General features: G+C 39.0%; 1 protein-coding gene across 11 annotated transcripts in view; it reads right to left on the reverse strand.

Annotated features, from left to right (window-relative positions):
- FHIT (fragile histidine triad diadenosine triphosphatase) overlaps window positions 1-19517 on the reverse strand; it is a 1448934-nt gene that overhangs the window by 283606 nt on the left and 1145811 nt on the right. For 3 of the 11 annotated variants that reach the window (XM_034658572.1, XM_034658582.1, XM_034658581.1), the window contains exon 1: window positions 5204-5278. The exons of 7 other annotated variants lie outside the window; for them this stretch is intronic. In XM_034658572.1, the coding sequence (XP_034514463.1) occupies window positions 5204-5262 (59 nt within the window). In that variant the 5' untranslated portion in view covers window positions 5263-5278. Of the gene's footprint in view, window positions 1-5203; window positions 5322-19517 lie in introns of those variants that run through there. One more of the 11 variants, XM_034658583.1, reaches the window with a different exon arrangement.

Genomic DNA, 19517 nt, shown 5'->3' on the forward strand with positions numbered 1-19517 from the left:
AAAATGGCCAGGTGCCCAAGATAGCTTAGACACCTGCTGAATATATGCAGCCATGGCATTTTTGGAGCTGGGGTGGGCCTTAAACATCATCCTTCAATTATTATTACGTCAATATCTTCCTTGTTGGATGGGGGGGAAACGGGGAACAGAGTGTTTAACTGATTTGCTCAAAGTCACACAGGTGCACACCCGGAACTGAAACTCAGCTATCTGGCTTCCCCACACCAAAGTTCCTTCCATTACACACAAGATGACAAAACATTGCACCTCTGCCACCATGTTCCAGTGTTAACCTCTGGCAGACATCGATAATCAGCTCCGTAACTCTCTCCTTGAACCACAGAGACTCGATTCCTTCTCAATCCTGCCCTCTAAGCAGCTGTCACCAATCAGAGTGGGCACGTAACAAGAGATGCAGGGGTCATTTCTGTGGCCTCCTCCCCTGCCTCAAGAACCACACAAACATCTGTAAAGACCCTGGTGGAGTCAAGAACAAAGTGAAATGCTGCAAAAGCGAGAATCTGCCCAACAACATCAAATGTTCATTACGTTGTTACATTTTTATTCAAAATAAATTGGATAAGTTTAATTTGCTCATCATGGGTAATAATTGATGATCTAAAAAATAATTTCATGTACATTTCCATGACAAATATGAAATATTTAAATATAGAGTCATGACAGAGAAATGGAAATGTACTGAGTCAGATGATTAATTAAAGAAGACAGCAGAATATTATTCTCAGAGTTGTTCAGACTTGCTCCCATTTATTTTTCTATATCTGATCTAGTCTAGGGATTCAGAATATAAAAGTCACTAAAATAAATCAAACCATCAAAATAATCATTGATTCCGATGAGGCTGATCAGCATGTGCATATGTGAATATGGACGAAGTCAGTATCAAATAATATGACGAAGAATCTTTGGAACTAATAAAAAAGTAGAGTATTCATCTCTATTTCAGACTAGTATGTAGTTCAATGACAAGCAAGGAACTTTCCAGTTCGTAGTGCAGACTTCCCGAGACCCTGTGTAATAAGTTATTTGCTCTAACAAATAACCCTAGCCCTTGCAAATGTTTAAGATAATTCATAATGTCACTTCAAAAACAACAGGACAGACTGTGAGGTATTTTTTAAGAGGCGATTCAATTTATTTGATTTAAATAGCATAGTTACAGAGCTTTGAATCAAAGTAGGTGGCATCTCAAAAAGTAATCTACTATTAACAGTGTAAGCACTTCTGTGAATTTTCTTATCAGAAAGGTAGAAATATTACCCCCCAAATTAAGCAACGCAATTCTGAAGAAGCAACTTGTCCATGTGGGTCACATCTTTCTTCACTGGATATTAACATACCTACACTGTGGTAACTCAGAGACGACATCATGGGATAGTCATCAACCATAAGCATAAATGGCATAAATATAATTTTGAGCAAATTAGATTTCCAGAATATAATAATCTCCAGGACAGTATGATTAAGATAATGATAGTACTCTGCTCGTTCCTGGATCTCAGGGCAAGTATCTATTGAGTATCCACGAGAATTCTCATGCTTTGTCCTGGAAACATACAGTGACAGTGAGTCCTCAGTCATCTGGGGGAAGAGAAGGCAGATCTGCCCTGAGCCATCCCCCCAAACACCCATACCAATCTGGATGCTCAGAGGTGAGAATCACATTCATAGGGAGAAGCAAACATGTGGCCTTCAAAGAAAGTAAAATCAAAGCATTTATGAGAATGCTATAAAAATGCTCTGAAGCCTGAAAGCACTTTGGTACAGATTCTTTGGTTTAAATTTCACCCATTATTCTGTGTATTTCTCAAGGCAAAGGAATCTTCTATTAATTAACCTAAGAGAATCAGAATAGGAAAAGCTTACTTGCATTAAATTAAATATGTGAGGAAAAGTGAATAATATCAAAAGGGGAAGGAAAGAATATATAACACTTGTTTGCTGCCTACTATGTTCTGGTGACAATCAGTGACCCTTTGAGGAGATAACAACACCCCTATTTTTCCACATGCAGAAGTTCCGGCCAACAAAGTGAAACCACAAACCCAAGATCACACAATTATAAAGTGAAAATCTTGGCTAAGACCACGTGGTAAAGTCATCTATGCTATTTCAATGCCGCCAAGGTCACGGAAGTCTCCATGTGCCTACTGCGGTGTTTACTACAGTGGTTCACCAGAACGCTCGTTTTATGAGATGTTACCACACATGACACAGGAGAAAAAAAACGTGTGGTCAAGGAGGATTCAAAAGTACTGGATGAAATGAAGTAAAACAGTTTTCTTTAAGGACAGTACTCATAAGGATATTTTATATGCTAATGTGCGTTCTGACTTCTCAAAAAGCAGAGATGCTATGCAGCATTTCTTATTTGCTTGACAATAAAGGTATTATTATTATTATTACTTTGCACAACACTGCATAGGACAAATGTTCTAGGGCATGTTCTATGGGAATCTTGAGCATCATTTACCTCAACACAGAGGTGCCTGCGAAAGATGGTTGTTTTTTAAACAAACAAACAAAATATCCTTTTAATTCATATGGGCAAAGCAAGAGGACATTCCGCTACATGAAATACGCTGAGAAGTTGAGCATTAAAATACATCGAATGGGATATGAAGGTCATGAGTGCTGTTCACCAACTATCTCAGGTTCCTGCCATATCCAGGCACAAGGTAGGATTCTACTTCCTGGATTCTTGTGGTTAGATGAAGCTGAAGATGAATTCTGGCCAAGGAATTGTGAGCAGAAGTGATATATGTTGCTTATGGAATAGAGCTCTGAACCGCAGTGTGAGACCCCAAAGCTCTCTTTCCTTCTCCATGGCAACCAGAAGCATCAGTTGCGCAGTCAGAATGGACTGGCATTACGGGTCAGCAGGGGGCTCTGTTCATCACCTGTTCTTAGTGACTAGAGCAAGTCTGTGGTACAGGTTTCATCTCTTTTGCTAACTCCCAACTAACCTGTAGTCGCTGCTTTGAGCATTATTTTGAAGAGGATTCTGAGGCCGCAATAAGAATCAGGAGGGAAGAATGGAGGGATTTGTTAGTTTTGGCTACCATGACAGAAGGAAGGCTATCCATGTGCAAAATCAAGTGTCTCCCACTCTTCGATTAGAAAGCCATGCAAAATTTCCCCCAAGGCTCATGTTCCCCCTTTTCTCAATGACATGGAAGTCATTTTTAGGTATTGCAATGTCTCTGAGTAACAGTTATGAAAATCTGGTCTCATTGGTATCGTCCTGGAGATGCATAGAAGAATATGAGATTTAAATGATTCTAGTTAGGAGAGTGTTGAAAAAGAGTTACTGCCACTCAAAAGCATCTGTCCATAATGTGCCAACACGGGAGTGGGAACACCCCAAAATGAGAATGCTATAAAAATGCTCTTAGGTGTTAAGAGTTGGAAGAGTTTTGCAAAGAAGAATAAAGTACACTTATCAGCTGAAAGAAATATTTAAGAATCATCCCCAACAAGGATTTTTAAAGAAAAACTTCATATATACTCTGCTATGAGAATCACTTCAAAAACTCAATGAAAAGCTTTTTAATTCTAGTATAGATCAGGAAGTAATGCTAAAGATCTGTAATTCATTGGAGATCTGCTAGAAAACCACAGGCAAGGTAAGTAATTTAGTAGCACTTGACCATGTACGTTTCCATTCTACCAGCATGTGAATGAGGACAGAGCATCTGGAGTGTCTAGTTCTATAAACTAGGACCCAAACTCCCATATAGTGAGGGTCCTTCCAACACAAGCTCCACTAGGTCCTGAAAAACATGGATTCCACTTCTGGTTTGCTAATGCCACTCCAGAGCCACTGGAAAGTCCAATTTCCATCCGATCTCTAGTAGAGTTGGACAAGCCAGTGAAGCCACCCACACATCACAGTTCAGATACTGTGGAAGGCAAAGAGCAACCAAAATATAAATATGGAACAGCAGGGACTCTTTAACAAGAGAAAAGAAATAGGAAATGGGAGACTTCACTGCCTCCATTTTCTGCTTCTTCCTGCAGAAGGAGGAAGACATAAAAGGGAATATGCCACAGGGAAAGCATTCTTAGAAGACAGGAAATAGAGGCGCCTGGGTGGCGCAGTCGTTAAGCGTCTGCCTGCGGCTCAGGGCATGATCTGGGATCAAGCCCCACATCGGGCTCCTCTGCTAGGAGCCTGCTTCTTCCTCTCCCACTCCCCCTGCTTGTGTTCCCTCTCTCGCTGGCTGTCTCTGTCAAATAAATAAATAAAATATTAAAAAAAAAAAAAAAAGAAGAAGAAGACAGGAAATATTCCCTAGTAGACAGGCTCACATGGCATTCCTGGTGCCACACAGTGTAATGCAGACTAGGCCGTCAAGAAGTATTTGGTGCAAGAGAAAATGACATGCGTGTTCATTCTTGCTTAATCTGGGAAGCAATTCTTTCACATAAGTAATTCTTCAAAATGTTTCAGAAATTGTTTCTGAGACCACTGAACAAGACCAGACTCAACTTACTTACATGAAAATAATTAAGGGAAAGGTACTTACTACTTAAAAAAAAAAAAAAAAAAAAAAAGCTTAGTTCTGAATTCTTAATAAAAAAAGAGACCCAGCTAAAGGCACAGAAAAACTAAACATGAGATACCCTTCCCTTCACACATCAAAGGCAGTGCTTGCATTTTAAATGGGAAACTTGTAGACCATTAACTCATTGGAGCTTGGAAAGATCGGAGAATAACATTGTTCTATGCTCTTTTAAAAACTAATGATGAGAGCTTTTTTTGCGACAAATACAAATGTTGATAGAAAAATTCTTTACTTCACAAACAGAGAGCCTGAATTATGTTAACTGGGCATTCTCGGAATGTGAATTAACCTTCCCCTAACCAAAATAAATAAAGAAACAAATTCAGTCCTAAGGTAGCAATCTGAAAGAGATGTGAGAATATTTCATGTTGAAAGGTGTACCCGTGTTTAATGAATGAATTTCTCTGCGAATTACTGAAGGAAGGCCATAAAGCCAGATTTTGGAGGAAAGGGTAGAAACAAAACACTTTTTTAGGATGTTGTATGTTTTTCATTTGTTTGTTAAGTATGTAATTTATTAAGAGAATAATTAATAGAGTTAATACTCTTATACTGGAATTAAAACACCAGAATTAAAATTAAAAACTTTAAAGAAAAAAAAAAGAGCCTCCTACCTGGTAGGTATTGTGTATGACACTGAGGACAGGGCATGCACCAGCCACAGGCACCCCATTCCCTCCAGTCCAGAAGCGTACACGGTAGAGCCTTTGAAAAGGCAGGAAACAGATAAAAACGTTGCCTATTGTGAGAGAGACAAGGGTTGAGATAAGAAAGCAAAGATGTAATGACACAAGGGGAGGGACTTTCCCAGCCAACACTGCTACACTGGGAGTAAGCTCAGCCTGTTGACCTGGAAAGCTAGGAAAGAGCACTGGCTCTCCACAGCTCTGGGGGGCAGGCTGGACTGATTCTGTGTGCATGGGGAAGCCTCTGAAGATTCCCAGGCAGTGGGTAATAGAGATTTATGACAGAATCGGAGTTCTCTTTTAGAAAGAGCACTGTAAATGCTGTATAGGAAAAAAAAAAAAAAGGATTCAATCAAAGCAAGGATAAAGCTGAAGACCACTAGGGATGGCTTTACTAGAGACTAGCTGAGAGATTCTAACTAGGCCCAAGCTATGGTGGTGACAGCGCAGATACAGAAAATTCAAGAAATTTTTCTAATACAGGAGCAACAGCACTTACTGATGGGGTGTGGGGAATGAGTGGAGGGGGATCCCAGAGGACTCCAGGGTTCTGGCCTGAGGAGGTGGGTGGAGAGTGGTAATTTAGGAGATAAGGTGGCTGGGGTTGGGGGGGGGGCACGGACGCAGTGTCAGGTGGCTCACTATTTAGAGATCGTTCCTTCTTGAATTTACAGATTTCCCAAAACCAACTAACCTGGGGGTGTAGATGGACCTCAGGACTTCTATGAATCTCCTGAAAACGTTGGCAAGATGGGATGGATATGTTTGTGCGTGTGTGTGTGTGTGTGTGTGTGTGTACACTGTTTTCTGTGGTCTTGAATTGGCAAAAAATTCTTAGTCTCCTGACTATAACTAAGATAAGAATCATTGATTTGAGTTAGAAAAAATATTTGGAATTAGTTCCCAAGAGAATAATTAAAAAACAGACTCACACTTCTATCCATTTTAGCTTAGAATCTAATAGACTTGATGTAGGAAAGATGTTAGGGTTCGAAGCAGATGGCCAAGAAAGAATTCTTAAGGGGTCTTTGGTGCCAAAAGGTGGTTTTATTAAAGCACGAGACAGGACCCGTGGGCAGAAAGAAATGCACCAGGGTCATGCGGAATGGCCCACTATATACTTTCAAGTTGGGAGGGGGTTAGGGAGAGTGTAAGTCTCTAAGGAATTTGGAAGCAAGGTTTCCAGGACCTTGAGCAGGCTAGCTATTGTTGGGTAAGGTCATTTATTACTGTCTAATAAAACCTTAGTTATGAGACCCTTCAGATGTATATCGGTGGGTCATATGCTTGGGGGATGATAGCCAACATGCATCTTGGGGGGGGTAGAGATAAAGGAGGTTTCCAAAGGAGTTTTTACATGTTAAAGTAGACTTAAGGATCCTGCAGGCTGGGCTAAGATTGCCTTTTGCTCTAAGCAAAGTATAAACATTGAGGCAGCTGAGTTTCTGGAGGAACGTCACTCTGCCTGTTTCAAGGACTTGTCAATGAGCTGTAGGTAGTAAGGAAATTTAATGTTTCTTCTGCCTTTGTTTCCCACATCAGACCCACTCTTGAAAAGTGAAAAAAAGAAGTTTATTTTGTGTCTGAGCAATGTGTTCACAAGGATGAACCCTCCACAAGAGAGAAGCTGAAGATTTTTTTCCTACATGGCACAACACTAAAATCATTTTAATCTGATTCAGCAGTGAACAATTTAAGACGTGTCTCTTCCAACAAAAGACAGCTGGACACATAAAGATAATCGTGTATTCCATTCAAAATTAAAGAATAGGCTAAATCATTTACAACAATAAAAATGCAGAAGATCCTACCAGGGAAAGAAAAAGGGCGTGAAAACTCTAAGTAGCAAGTGATTTCTAAATGTTTCCAAAACAGGAAGCAAAAGACATTTTAATGTCACTCTGGTAGCTTCCAGAATAGAATAAGTTAATCAGGCAGCCTCTAAAAACAAAGAGGCAATTCATTAAAAACAAATAAATTAAAAAAAAACTCAGCAAGAAGTGTCAAGAAAGCAGGTTTTTTCAAGATAGTGATTTGTATGCAAATATAGCTCACCATTTATCGCTAAAACCCCCAAAGCCTGTAAAGGGACGAAGTTTGTTCTTTCCATCTTAAACTCTTCTTATGAAGTCAACTGACAATGACAAGGAGGGTTGTGACATCTTTAAAACAATAGAAGAAACACCTTCAGTGTTTCAAACCACAAACTCCTAAGCCACTCTTTCTTCCTCAAATCTCTTAGCCTAGTGTCTTTGTTAACGCTCTGCTCGGCTAATATTTATACCTACTTCATTGGTGTGCTACAGGCTTTTTTGTTTGCTTGTTTGTTTTTTTAATAAGGGATTTTTTTTTAAAGATTTTATTTATTTACTTGACAGAGATAGAGACAGCTAGCGAGAGACGGAACACAAGTAGGGGGAGTGGGAGAGGAAGAAGCAAGGCTCATAGCAGAGGAGCCTGATGTGGGGCGATCCCATAACGCCGGGATCACGCCCTGAGCCGAAGGCAGACGCTTAACCACTGTGCCACCCAGGCGCCCCTAATAAGGTTTTTTTAATATCCTATTTCACATCATAAAGGGAAGGCTACTAAGCTAATAGTTGCTTTAAAAATCAATAGAAATGAATTCCTTTAAGGCGTCCCTCCAGGCAGCATGCCCCTCCTAGAAACCATAACGCGGAATAGGATTGGAATACTGTTCACTGACACGAGGGTTATTATCGTTTGGAACCCAGAACTTCCCTCATGCCACATACGAAACTCCATCCCTATGTTTCCAAGCTCCACTACGTGCCACCCTTACCTCATGTTCTATCTGTATTTTTCTTCCCCATCATAACTTAGCATCACTGGAGGCAGGGGCTAGGGATACGTCATCTGACTAGAGCTACGTCTTTCACTGCAGGTTGATCTATATGAATTTTCCCAAACATAATTGTCAACAATAAAAGCAACCTCACAATACGAAAAACAAACATTGACAACATTTAAAATATCGAAGTGCTTTCAGGATTTGCGACTTGTTTTCCAAGGCTCTCACTTTCGATGTTGGGTTTAGGCAGCACAGCACATGATACAGTTTGCCTAATGTTTAAATTAGAAGACCCAATAATCCCAGAAGAATCTATGAGAATAGCAACTTGAACCCAAGATTTCTATGTATTTTAATTTTATTTTGTATATAACTGAAAAAAATATTGAAGCATGCTAAGAAAAGCAAAAAATTGTGGAAACAGATGTTCTGGCAATTTCATAACAATTTTATATTTACATGTTGTTATTCCTCCCGCAGGATCTTAAAACTCACTCGCATTTCCTTATATGCTCAGATATTAAAGACATAGCTTTGCTACCTGACAATCTTCTGGCATGAGGAATCAAACATTGGCCCCTCTCATTACCAATATCACCATCATCACCACAATCTTTGCCATCAAAAAGTAGAAAATCTTTGAATCACCAAAATGATTGCTAAAATAGTGTCTCAAATTTCTTATTGATGACAAAATGTTTTTCCAGGAGACTGCAACCTCAAATACTAAGCCAGAAAGATTCCATCATAATTAATGTTTCCACATGGAGAAAAAACAAAACAAAACAAAAAACCAAGCCTCTCCTTGAAAAAAATACTCCTATTTAGAATCTCATCTGGTCCAGCTTAATCTATGAAAGAGGGAAAAAAAAAGAATTCAAATCGAGAGGGATTATTACGGACTTTTAATGTTTTGATATCCAAACATCCATAGTAATTTACCTAATATAGTAATTTACCATATTAGTAAATTACTAATAGTAATTTAGCTAATTTAAATCAATGCCCATAGAGCAGTGCTGTCTAGTGGGACTTTCATAATGAGAGAAAGGTTCTATATCTTACACTAATATAGTAGCCACTAGTCCGTGTGGCTTCTAAGCACTTGAAATGTGGCTGGTGGGACTGAAGGACAGGATTTTAATTGCATTTAATTTTAATTAATTTTAATTTTAAAATTAACAATTAAACATCAACTTTATATTTTTATTTAAATAGTCTCCTATAGCCAGGAGTCACCAGTAGCTACTTGCTTCTGCACAGCCCAGCAGAAGCCACGGGTGTATAACAACAGTGAGTCGTGAAAATTGAGGCAAACAGGAAAATACATACCCCGTGGTGGGTAGACACTACTTTATTGTTTCTTTTTATCAAGAGAAACTGGAAATTGGAGGCTATGTGTAATTCTCTATTTAATTTTCAGCAACAACAGGCAGCCCTCGCTCATCATGGTTCCAACACTCGAAAATGTCAATGACCACAGTTCAGTTAAATAATACCAGTTCCCCAACAATCTAGTTCAAATTTCAGGAACCATGGTTTTTTAGTTTGGAGGCAATGCATAAAGTACAAATCCATTACCAGGTGTTCTGTTCGCGGACCACCATGTAGATAACAGATGTGCATCACAATCAGGGACCAACCACAGTACTTCTTTCAAAGTTTGTCTGGGTCACCGTGCACCTGTCATTGTTCACACAGAGCCAGGAACATAGCGAATGGTGCTGCCCCCCCCCCCAGTCTTCCACTGGTTAAACCCTGGTGACATTTTACAAACATGGACACGCAGAGGAGGGAACTGGCCAAGAAATACGGAAGTGCAACAAAGACACAAAAAGTGATGATGGGAGAGGTGACTTGTGAATCACACATAAACGTGGTTATGGGAGGAACAGCGGACTGTGGGAGTGTTGGGAATGTGGACCAAGCTGCTGCTTAGACTCCAGATGTGCAGCTAGAGGAACTTAGCTAAAGGCAGACGTATCGACGTCAACGCAGGAAGTGGTCATGATGAAAAGAAGGAAGGTGTCCCAGAGGAAGGGATCCCAGTGAAACACTTGACGTTTAAAAGAAAAAAAAAAAAAAAACAGGGGCGCCTGGGTGGCTCAGTTGTTAAGGGTCTGCCTTTGGCTCAGGGCATGATCCTGGCGTTGTGGGATCGAGCCCCACATCAGGCTCCTCCACTATGAGCCCTGCTTCTCCCTCTCCCACTCCCCCTGCTTGTGTTCCCTCTCTCGCTGTCTCTGTCTCTGTCAAATAAATAAATAAAATCTTTAAAAAAAAAAAGAAAAGAAAAAAAAAACAAAAACAAAAACTTCACATTTCACCACAGTGAAAGCACAAAGGATGAAATGTTGGAAACTGATCCAAACTTAGAAAGGAGTGTGACAATTTGCCAAGGCAGAGAAAAGATGCTCCATCTGAATTATAAGTTACACAACCAGAAAAAGCAGGCGAGCGCTGTTCAAACTACTCTTGATAAAAGTTTTCCAAAGGGAAAAAAAACAAAAAACAAAAACCCCACTTTAATTCTCAATGTTTCAAGCGTTTTAAATTACCAGCACACTAAATAGTCTTAGTTCTAGGTTTTTTTTTTTCCAAATTCCCTTATATACGTTTAACACACAAAAAGAATTGTAAGTGTTTTGACCACATTTTTAAAGGTCATGGAGCCATCATAATTTTCCCCATTGATTATTAAGACTGCTTTTCAAGGTTTCAGCTTTCCTGGTCATTTTCCAGTCCCAAACCGCTGTACACAGTAAATACTTCGAATTCATGAAAAATACTGTGTAGGGCAAATAAGAGGCATGGCTAATGGGCCACATATTTAAAACCTGTGCCAGGAACTAATGTCATACTTGATGCACATCTCAGTAATAGCAGGATAGAGTGGGCTGAAGAAAGTCAATGGCTGTAAGTGACTTAAAAAAGATGTATTTATCCAATACTCTGACCGGGAAAGGTAAGCCTATTGTCACATGCTCCTGAAATCTAACAGACTGTCTGGCAAAAATAAAGTTGACAATGTATTTTTTCCCTCCAAACAGCTAGAGAGCGGCATGTTACCGAACCTTCTAACCCCTCCCTGTATCATTAAATCTGGCTGTGAAGCATTAAAGTTTCTCCACCAAATGTTCTCCTGTGCCTAATAATGCGGAGGGAGGTGAATGACGTAAGTAACATCAACGCCATGCATGTCCCCTATTTAATATGCACGATGAACAACAAGCAACATTCCTGCCAAAATCCTTGTTTTGAGACAACAAAGGGGAGAGAGATGTACCTATCCTTCCCCTGACAATGCTCTGCAATAGGCCCTTCCTACAGCCCATGCTCGGCGACCACCCCAATGCTCCTTAAAACAGAGGCCCTCGCTACATCTCAGTTCAAATGTCACCTTCTAGGGGACCTCTCCACTCCGCCTAAAGCAACTCTTCTTCCCTAACTCTTCATACGCTGGTATCCCTCAGAACCTGAATTGAATTCTGAACTATAGCATTCGTTTAGGTTTACTTCTTTCCTATCTAGAACATAAGCTGCAATGAGAGTCAGAATCCGGTACATCTGGTGTTCGGCTGTGTCCTAACGCCCAGTACCGTTCCTGGACATAAAGCACTCGCTAAACACCACATGAATGGTGGCTGGGTGTCTTGAAACAGTGCGTGTTTAAGTGAATGACTATTTGAATGCATGACCACTGAAATGGATGACTGATTAATAAATGAATGAGTCTGAAACGACTGCCTTATTTTAATGAGTAGAAAGTAGAAAAAAGAGAACTGTTGTGCTCCTAACGAATGTTTCACACCCACAAACAGAAAATTTTCTGGGTTGTCTTTCATTTTCCTAGGTTTTGCCCTCAGACAAATCTGAAGATGAGAATTCTCACGGTGGGTATGCTCCCCACGTCCAGCCTACCATTTGTTCAACTACAAGATGGAGACGTTTCACTTCACAGCGGCATGTGTGAAAACAGCTTGGGAACTTTTGTTAAGAATAAGCTCAAGATGAGTCGACGGAGAAATGTTGTTTCCACAAAACACATTTTCTCTCAGAATGTGAATGCAAGTCTGGTTTTGAGTTGAGGGAGGCGATTTCTCACTCTGATCTTTGTTGGCATGGCTGTTCATGGAGTTTTCTGTCAACATGGGAGCCACCAGGGACCGCCTATAGCACATTCACAGAAGGGATAAGCATAGATGAGGAAGATCAGACAAAATGGAAATGAGGAACAAGGGCCAACCTTCAAGCCACAGCATTGCAACACGGCTGTCGTGTAGCGGGGAGGAAGATCTCGGCTAACCTGCTAGTGAGTGGGAGAATAGAAACCAACTAGTAAACGACAGAAAACAACTCGTAAATGGTGGAACAGAATTTCAATCCCACATGTGGGCTGAGGAGTGACCCACATCTGGATTCATATTCCATTTCTGCCACTTTTTATGTATTTGACATTAGGTAAATCAACTCCTTGAGTCTCAGTAACTTCACCTGCAAAACGGGTATTATTTATTCAGTTTGTATTTCAAGGAAATCAAATAGTTCCAGAGACGGGAAGTTATCTAAAGTATTCCAATTCTGGGGTGCCTGACTGGCTTAGTCAGTTAAGCATCCGCCTCGGCTCAGGAGTATTAGAAACTTATAGTAGTCATTATACCTTCCACCAATTCTTGTTACTTACTATGTAATAACATCGTGCATATTTCACTTTACCACAACTTTGCTCTTTAATGTTGCAAAAGCTGTTATTCAGTAACACCGACTTCCTCTGTGTTTGTACGCACTTAATTTTCCTCATTTAAAAACATTATCAAGGGGCACCTAGGTGGCTCAGTCAGTTAGGCATCTGCCTTCAGCTCAGGTCATGATCCCAGGGTCCTGGGATCGAAATTCAGATCAGGCTCCCAGCTCAGCTCTCAGAGGGAGTCTGCTTCTCCCTCTCCCCCTGCACCTCCCCCAATTCATGCTTATTCTCTCTCTCACTCACTTTCTCTCAAATAAATAAAATCTTAAAAAAAAATTATTGGGAGAAGAAATCTCTAGGCTTCACCAACTGCCAAAAGGGTCCACCTAACACAAAAACTGAAGAGCTCCTGCTTTAGATGGAAGATTGCTGGGAACTTCATAAGGAGGGGCCAGGGTGTCACTACCTAAATCTGCTGAGCCATGTCAGGACCCTACGAGTGGGACATCCAAACATTATGCCTCCCTACAAGATGTCATTTGAAGCACACAGCACTGCCACAAATGCTTATATCTGAAAACAGTCAATCCTACACCACACTGTCTAACAGAACTTTCTGTGATGACAGAAATGTTCTATGTTTAGGCTACCTAATACATCAGCCACTAGCTGCCCTTAAAATGTGGCCAGTTCAAGTGAGAAACTGAATTTTTAAATTTTATTTAACTTTAATTAATTTCTATTTAAATAGTCTCATTTAAGTAATATCTACACTACTAGACAACCCTCCTTAGAGTTAACCTAGTTTTATAAGATACAAGATGCAGAAACGAGTTAAAGAAGACCAAGGGAAAGCAACAGACAAATCCAGATTATAGAACAGTCTTTAAGACAACTGACCCAATTTAAAAAAAAAAAATCAATGTCATAAAAATACTGTACTAAAATAGTACTAAAATAAGTAACCAAATATAATGTGAAGATTTTGTTTGGATCCCAATTCAACCAATCAATGATAAAAAGACATTTTGAAACAATCACAGAAGCTTGAATATTACATTTCAGGAAATTATTATTAATTTTGTTAGATATGATCATGGTAAGTATAGTTACATTAGGAAATTTCTATAGTTTTAAAGATGCAGACCAGTGTGTGTAGAGTTGAGATAAAACTATGCCTAAAAACAGCCTTAAAATATTTTGGCAAATACAGAAGCGTATAGATGAAGTATGTGTGGCAAAATCTAGATAACCAGTCAGCCTAATTAAGGTCAAAGTGCATCCTTTAAATTATTTTTGCTACTTTTGAGTATTTTGAAATAACTCAAAATGATTTGGGGGGCACCTGGGTGGCTCAGTCGGTTAAGTGCCTGCCTTCGGCTCAGGTCCTGATCCTAGGTTCCTGAGATCAAGCCCCATGTCAGGCTCCCTGCTCAGTAGGGAGTCTGCTTCTCCCTCTTCCTCTGTCTCCCTCCCCTCCCCTGTCCATGCTGCTCTCGATCTTGCTCAAATAAATAAATAAAATCTTTTAAAAAAATGACTTTTAAAGGCGATGATGTTCTGCATATAGTGCCTGGCACATAGTAAGCGCTCAATAAACGTTAATTCCCAACTATTAGCACCATCACTATTACTCATGCTCCATAAATCCAAACCTAAGATCAATTAGTAAAAAGTACAAAAGTTAACTTTGGGCTCAATATATGAATAAGTTTTATCACTTGAGAGCTCTATGAACACTGTCTCCGGGGAGGCAGCAGCCCAGAGATATTCATAACAACAAAAACCACAGCAGCTCCCATTTATTGAGCACTTACAATGCGGCAGACGTAAGTCCAAGCCCTTTTCACACGTTCCTTCGTTTCAGCTTCCCAACAGTGTCACAAGGTAGGTACTCCTGCTATCCCCGCTGGAGCTGTGCCAGCAGAGATTGATCAGTTGGTGAAGATGTTGCAGAGAAAGGTCAAGGTGAATGGCTCTTCTAGTTGCCCTTGCCATCCCTGACAACCCTGGACTATTCTGATTCAATGAACATGTCACTCAAATGAATTGTACAGGCTAGCCAGCTGGCTGGCTCACACAAAGCCAGTGAGCAGAGAGCAATTCTCCGTTTTACTTATTGAAAGGTCTTCAAACATCACCCTTCCCTTTCAAGTGGCAGACTAAAATCCCACAAGAATTTAATTATCTGTAGGCAAGGGGATGATGTGATCAAGAAAATGCTACATTTCAACTACTTCATTTATCCATTTTCAGATTTCCCATAAATTACAGGGAAACATCTTCCCCAGGCTGCCCTTTGACCAAGAAATGTCCGTGGTATATCTTTGTCAACATGTTTCAGAATATAAATCCAGATTACAAAAACTAAAGTTGGTATAAAGGCTGTCGTCATATATTATATCATTTGGAAAGAAATATTGGTGACCTTATCCAGTATGACTGTTATAATAGTAATAAAATTGAATCTTGGAAGATTACACTTCTGGTCAAAGTAGTAAAATGTGACCTTATTCTATTGAACATTGACATTTATTATATTAATTCACATGTAAAAAACTGCATTAAAATGATATTAAAGCCCTGGATAGAAATGGGAATACTTAAGAACTTCAGAAAAAAAGATGTAACTTGACCAATCATTCATAGCATGGAGCCTGTTTGATGCAAATCAAACTAAATTTCCTTCACCAATCTCTGGTTCAATCCTAACTTTATTATTATTACCATCGCATTCATACAGAATGTATTTTTTTCCCTGATGCTTCTTCAAACATTTTATAAACCTTAACTCATTTTCATCATGCTCTGGAGAAAAAGGGAACACAGAGCAATGAATACAAAAACTTGACGCAGAGGATCAAGCCATCTGCTCAGGGCAGAGACGTTCTCTTCGCACCAAAAAAATTGTACATAGAGGCACCTGGGTGGCTCAGTTGGTTAAATGTCTGATTCTTGATTACAGCTCAGGTCATGATCTCAGGGTCATGCTCAGTCCCCAGGCTCAGTGCTCAGCAAGAGGTCTGCTTGAGATTCTCTTTCTCCCTCAGCCATCCCCCCCCATACTCTTCTCAGTCTCTCTCTCAAATAAATAAATAAATAAAATATTGAAAAACAAATTGTGCTTAGAGTTCATGTCAGCCAGTGCACAAGGTCCTAGAAAGAGTACCAAGATCCGGAGATGCACAAAGCAGTCAAACAGCTGCATGGGCTTCACAGAATGGCCACAGAATGTGGAGAAAAGGCATCATTTTGGATATTACACCAATAAAGCGCTTTTTATTTTAAATTTTAGGGTTTTGGGGGTTTTGTATTTTGACTGGTCAAGGTTTCACAGGAAGGTCCCTCTCTTAAATATGTTTTGCATACTGTCTATGGGTAGACCATTCTTATTCCTAATGCAATAAATTATGGGAATGGCCCAGACACCCTGCAAAGATCTGTTTTCTCTTAAGCATTAGCCCGAAGTTCCAGTCTCACCATGATAGGTCTCCCCTTTTTTCAACCTTGTTTTTCACCACTCTCAGTAACACTTCCAGGCTCCCAACAGATACTTCCTAATAACTCAGTTAATATTGTTTTCTGCTCTGAATATCGTTGTCCTCTATGTATTAGAATAGGTTGAGTGGTGTTGTGATAACAAGCAGTGCCAACATTTCAGTGGGTTAAACAATAAAGTTTTTTTTCTTGCCTGATACTGAGTTGAGAGCAGGCCATTTGATCAGCTGTGTGCACCTCTGTCACTCAGGCATCCAGGGCTGACTGAGAGATCACTAGCACAAACACGGCTAGGAACCATGCCAGGAAGAAAAGAAAACCCTGTGGGTCTTGCACCATAAGTTAGGTGCTCAGACAAAAAGTGACACAATTCATTGCCATAAATAGCCATGTGGTTCCATCGAACCACCAGCACAATTCTACCATAAGTCTAGATGAAAGGGAACTGAAAATACTTTCCCAACACCATCAATGACTTCTTATCTCCACATGCCCCTAACCTTGTAATTCTTTCATATCTAGGTTAGATTCTATCTCCTCAAATAGGCAGCCATGGTACCTCTTGCTAACAGAAAGCCATTCGGACTCTTAATACACAAAGCACGTTATCTTACCTCTTAAGGCCATTATGACTATACGAGAACAGTATCTCCACTGGGATTCTATGCTTCCCACAATGCCTTGCTAGATAAATATTGCTTGAATGACTGAATGAGGCTCTATGCATAATGAGACTTCATCTCCAAAGACTTCAAATACCCTGGAGGCCAATAATACTTGATAAGTAATAAACCTTTTTTATTTTTTCTTCTTATTTATATCATAAAGATACTTAAAACAACATTAAAAAGATCATAAAGATGAAATAAAACTGAATCCATAATCCCACCACCCTAAACCAGCAACTCCTTGTACTTCTTTTCCTTCTAGTGGTGTTTAAAGAGTGTCCATGTCCTTTATGTTGCTGTGCATATGGATAGAGGGAGAATTCCAAATAGAAGATAAGTGACTGCCCCATCGATGCTTTTTACCCTTCCTCAAGGCAAAAACATGTTGGGTCACATCTTAAGACTGATTTGTATTTTCCACGACATGAATATCAGAGGTTTAAAGATTCTGGGTTATTCAGTACAGTAACCGTTACTTAGAGGAAGCAGTATACACTTCCCCACCACTTCCACTCTTTAACCTGGCTCTAAAAGAAATCACCTCTTGTAAAAGGAACTTGATTTCCATCATTAGAAGAAGAAAAGGAAGTCCATATACTAAATTTTGGACAATTTTGGATAATATTAGTGCAAGTAAGAAAACTGCCTATGTTACCATGTTTGGGCCTGTCATTAAGACACCATTAACAAGACCAGAAAACATGAAAGTTTTAGTCTCACTCTTAAATTTCTTATTTTGTTTACTATTTTTTGATAAACTTACCATGCCTTCACCCTTTTCCCCCATCCCCCAACTCTGCATCTCCAGTCTGTTCCCTCTATGTATGAGCTTGGCTTTGTTGTTATTGTTGTTTGTTTTGCTTTTGGATTCCACATATAAGAAGGATCATATGGAATTTGTCTTTCTGTGACTTATTTCACTTTACATAATGACCTCAAGGTCCATCCACTTCACAAATGGCAACATTTCACTCATTTTTATGGATGAATAATATCCTATTGTGTGTGTGAAATCTATACATATATATGTACATAATTATATCGTATATGTATCTCCCTCTCTCTCTCTCTCTCTCTCACACACACACACACACACGTCAAAATTTATCTATTGATCCAGGGATAGACACTTAGGTTGTTTCCATCTCCTGGCTATTGTAAATAATGCTGCTGTGAACATGGGTACATGTATCTTTTCAAGTTAGTGTTTTCATTTACTGCAGATAAATAGCCAAAAGTGGCATTGCTGGATCATATCGTCATTATATTTCTGCTTTCCTATGGTATTAGTTGTAACATTTCCTCTTTCATTTCTGATTTTGAGTCCTCCGTCTTCTTTTTTTGATGAGTAAAGACTTGCCATTTTAAAAAATATTCTCAAAGAACCAGCTCTCAGTTTAATTGATTTTCTCTACTGTCCTTGTAGTCTCTAGCTCACCCATTTCCTTCCTAATCTTTGTTATTTCCTTCTAGTAATTTTGGGCTTCATTTGTACTTTTTCTAGTTCCTCGAGGTGCTAATGTTAGGTTGTTTATTTGAGACTTTCCTTATTTTCTGAGGTAGGCATTTATCACTATGAACTTCCCTCTTAGAACTGCTTTTGCTGCATCTCACAAATTTCGGTATACCATATTTCCATTTTTGTTTGTAGCATTTTTTGACTTATCTTTTGATTTCTTCTTTCACTAGTTGGTTGTTCAGTAGCACGTTGTTCCATCTTCAAGTATTTGTGAATTTTCTTGTTTTCTTCCTATAATTAATTTTTATGATTATTTTATTACATATTCTTCTTATTGATGTAAGCTGAGCTGAACCCTTTCTGGAACAAGGTGGAATATCCATATACAATGTATTTTTGTATTACTTACATTACCAAAAGGCATTAAGAAGTCTCACCATAGTTGATAAACAACCCAGATGGTCATTTAATCCATTCAGCTTACTTAAGATCAAGTAAGTAAAATTATACTGAGCTACTTTCATACTAAGAAGGAAAAATCATCCAAATACCTTGAAATCTTAATAAATTTCAGAGTAATGAATTCTTGCCTATTTTATATTTTAATAGCTGATAGATTATTATGTTCTCAAGCTATAATATTTTCAAATTTTATGTTCAGTCTTTTGCCACTTCCACAAGCACACATAATTTATACTCTTACATTTTTGAAAGGGTTTATTATTTTATGTGCCACAGTTATTGATCCGAATCAAATCTTTCTTACCTAATTCAACAGAATACAGTGGGAATAAAATGTGACTATTTACAACCATTAACCACTACTATAATTCATACAGAATCTGCCAAACCCATTGCATTATAAATAATATTGTATATTTTTCTAAGACTCTGATAATACTTATTTCAAATACAAACATTCTCTGGAAATTTGTCAAAAAAATTTTTAAAAAGGTACCATTAAATAATATTTTCAGATATGACTATAGAGAATTTCTAATACAATTCTCTTCAATTTTAATACTATCTCAATATTCAGGAATGCTCAACAGTTCAACAGTTGTTTTCATGAGTTGTACCTTCATTAAGGTGCAAAACATTAAACACCTGGAATTCTG

The sequence above is a fragment of the Ailuropoda melanoleuca genome, chromosome 4 (genome assembly GCF_002007445.2).
Source record: "Ailuropoda melanoleuca isolate Jingjing chromosome 4, ASM200744v2, whole genome shotgun sequence".
Lineage (NCBI taxonomy): Eukaryota > Metazoa > Chordata > Mammalia > Carnivora > Ursidae > Ailuropoda > Ailuropoda melanoleuca.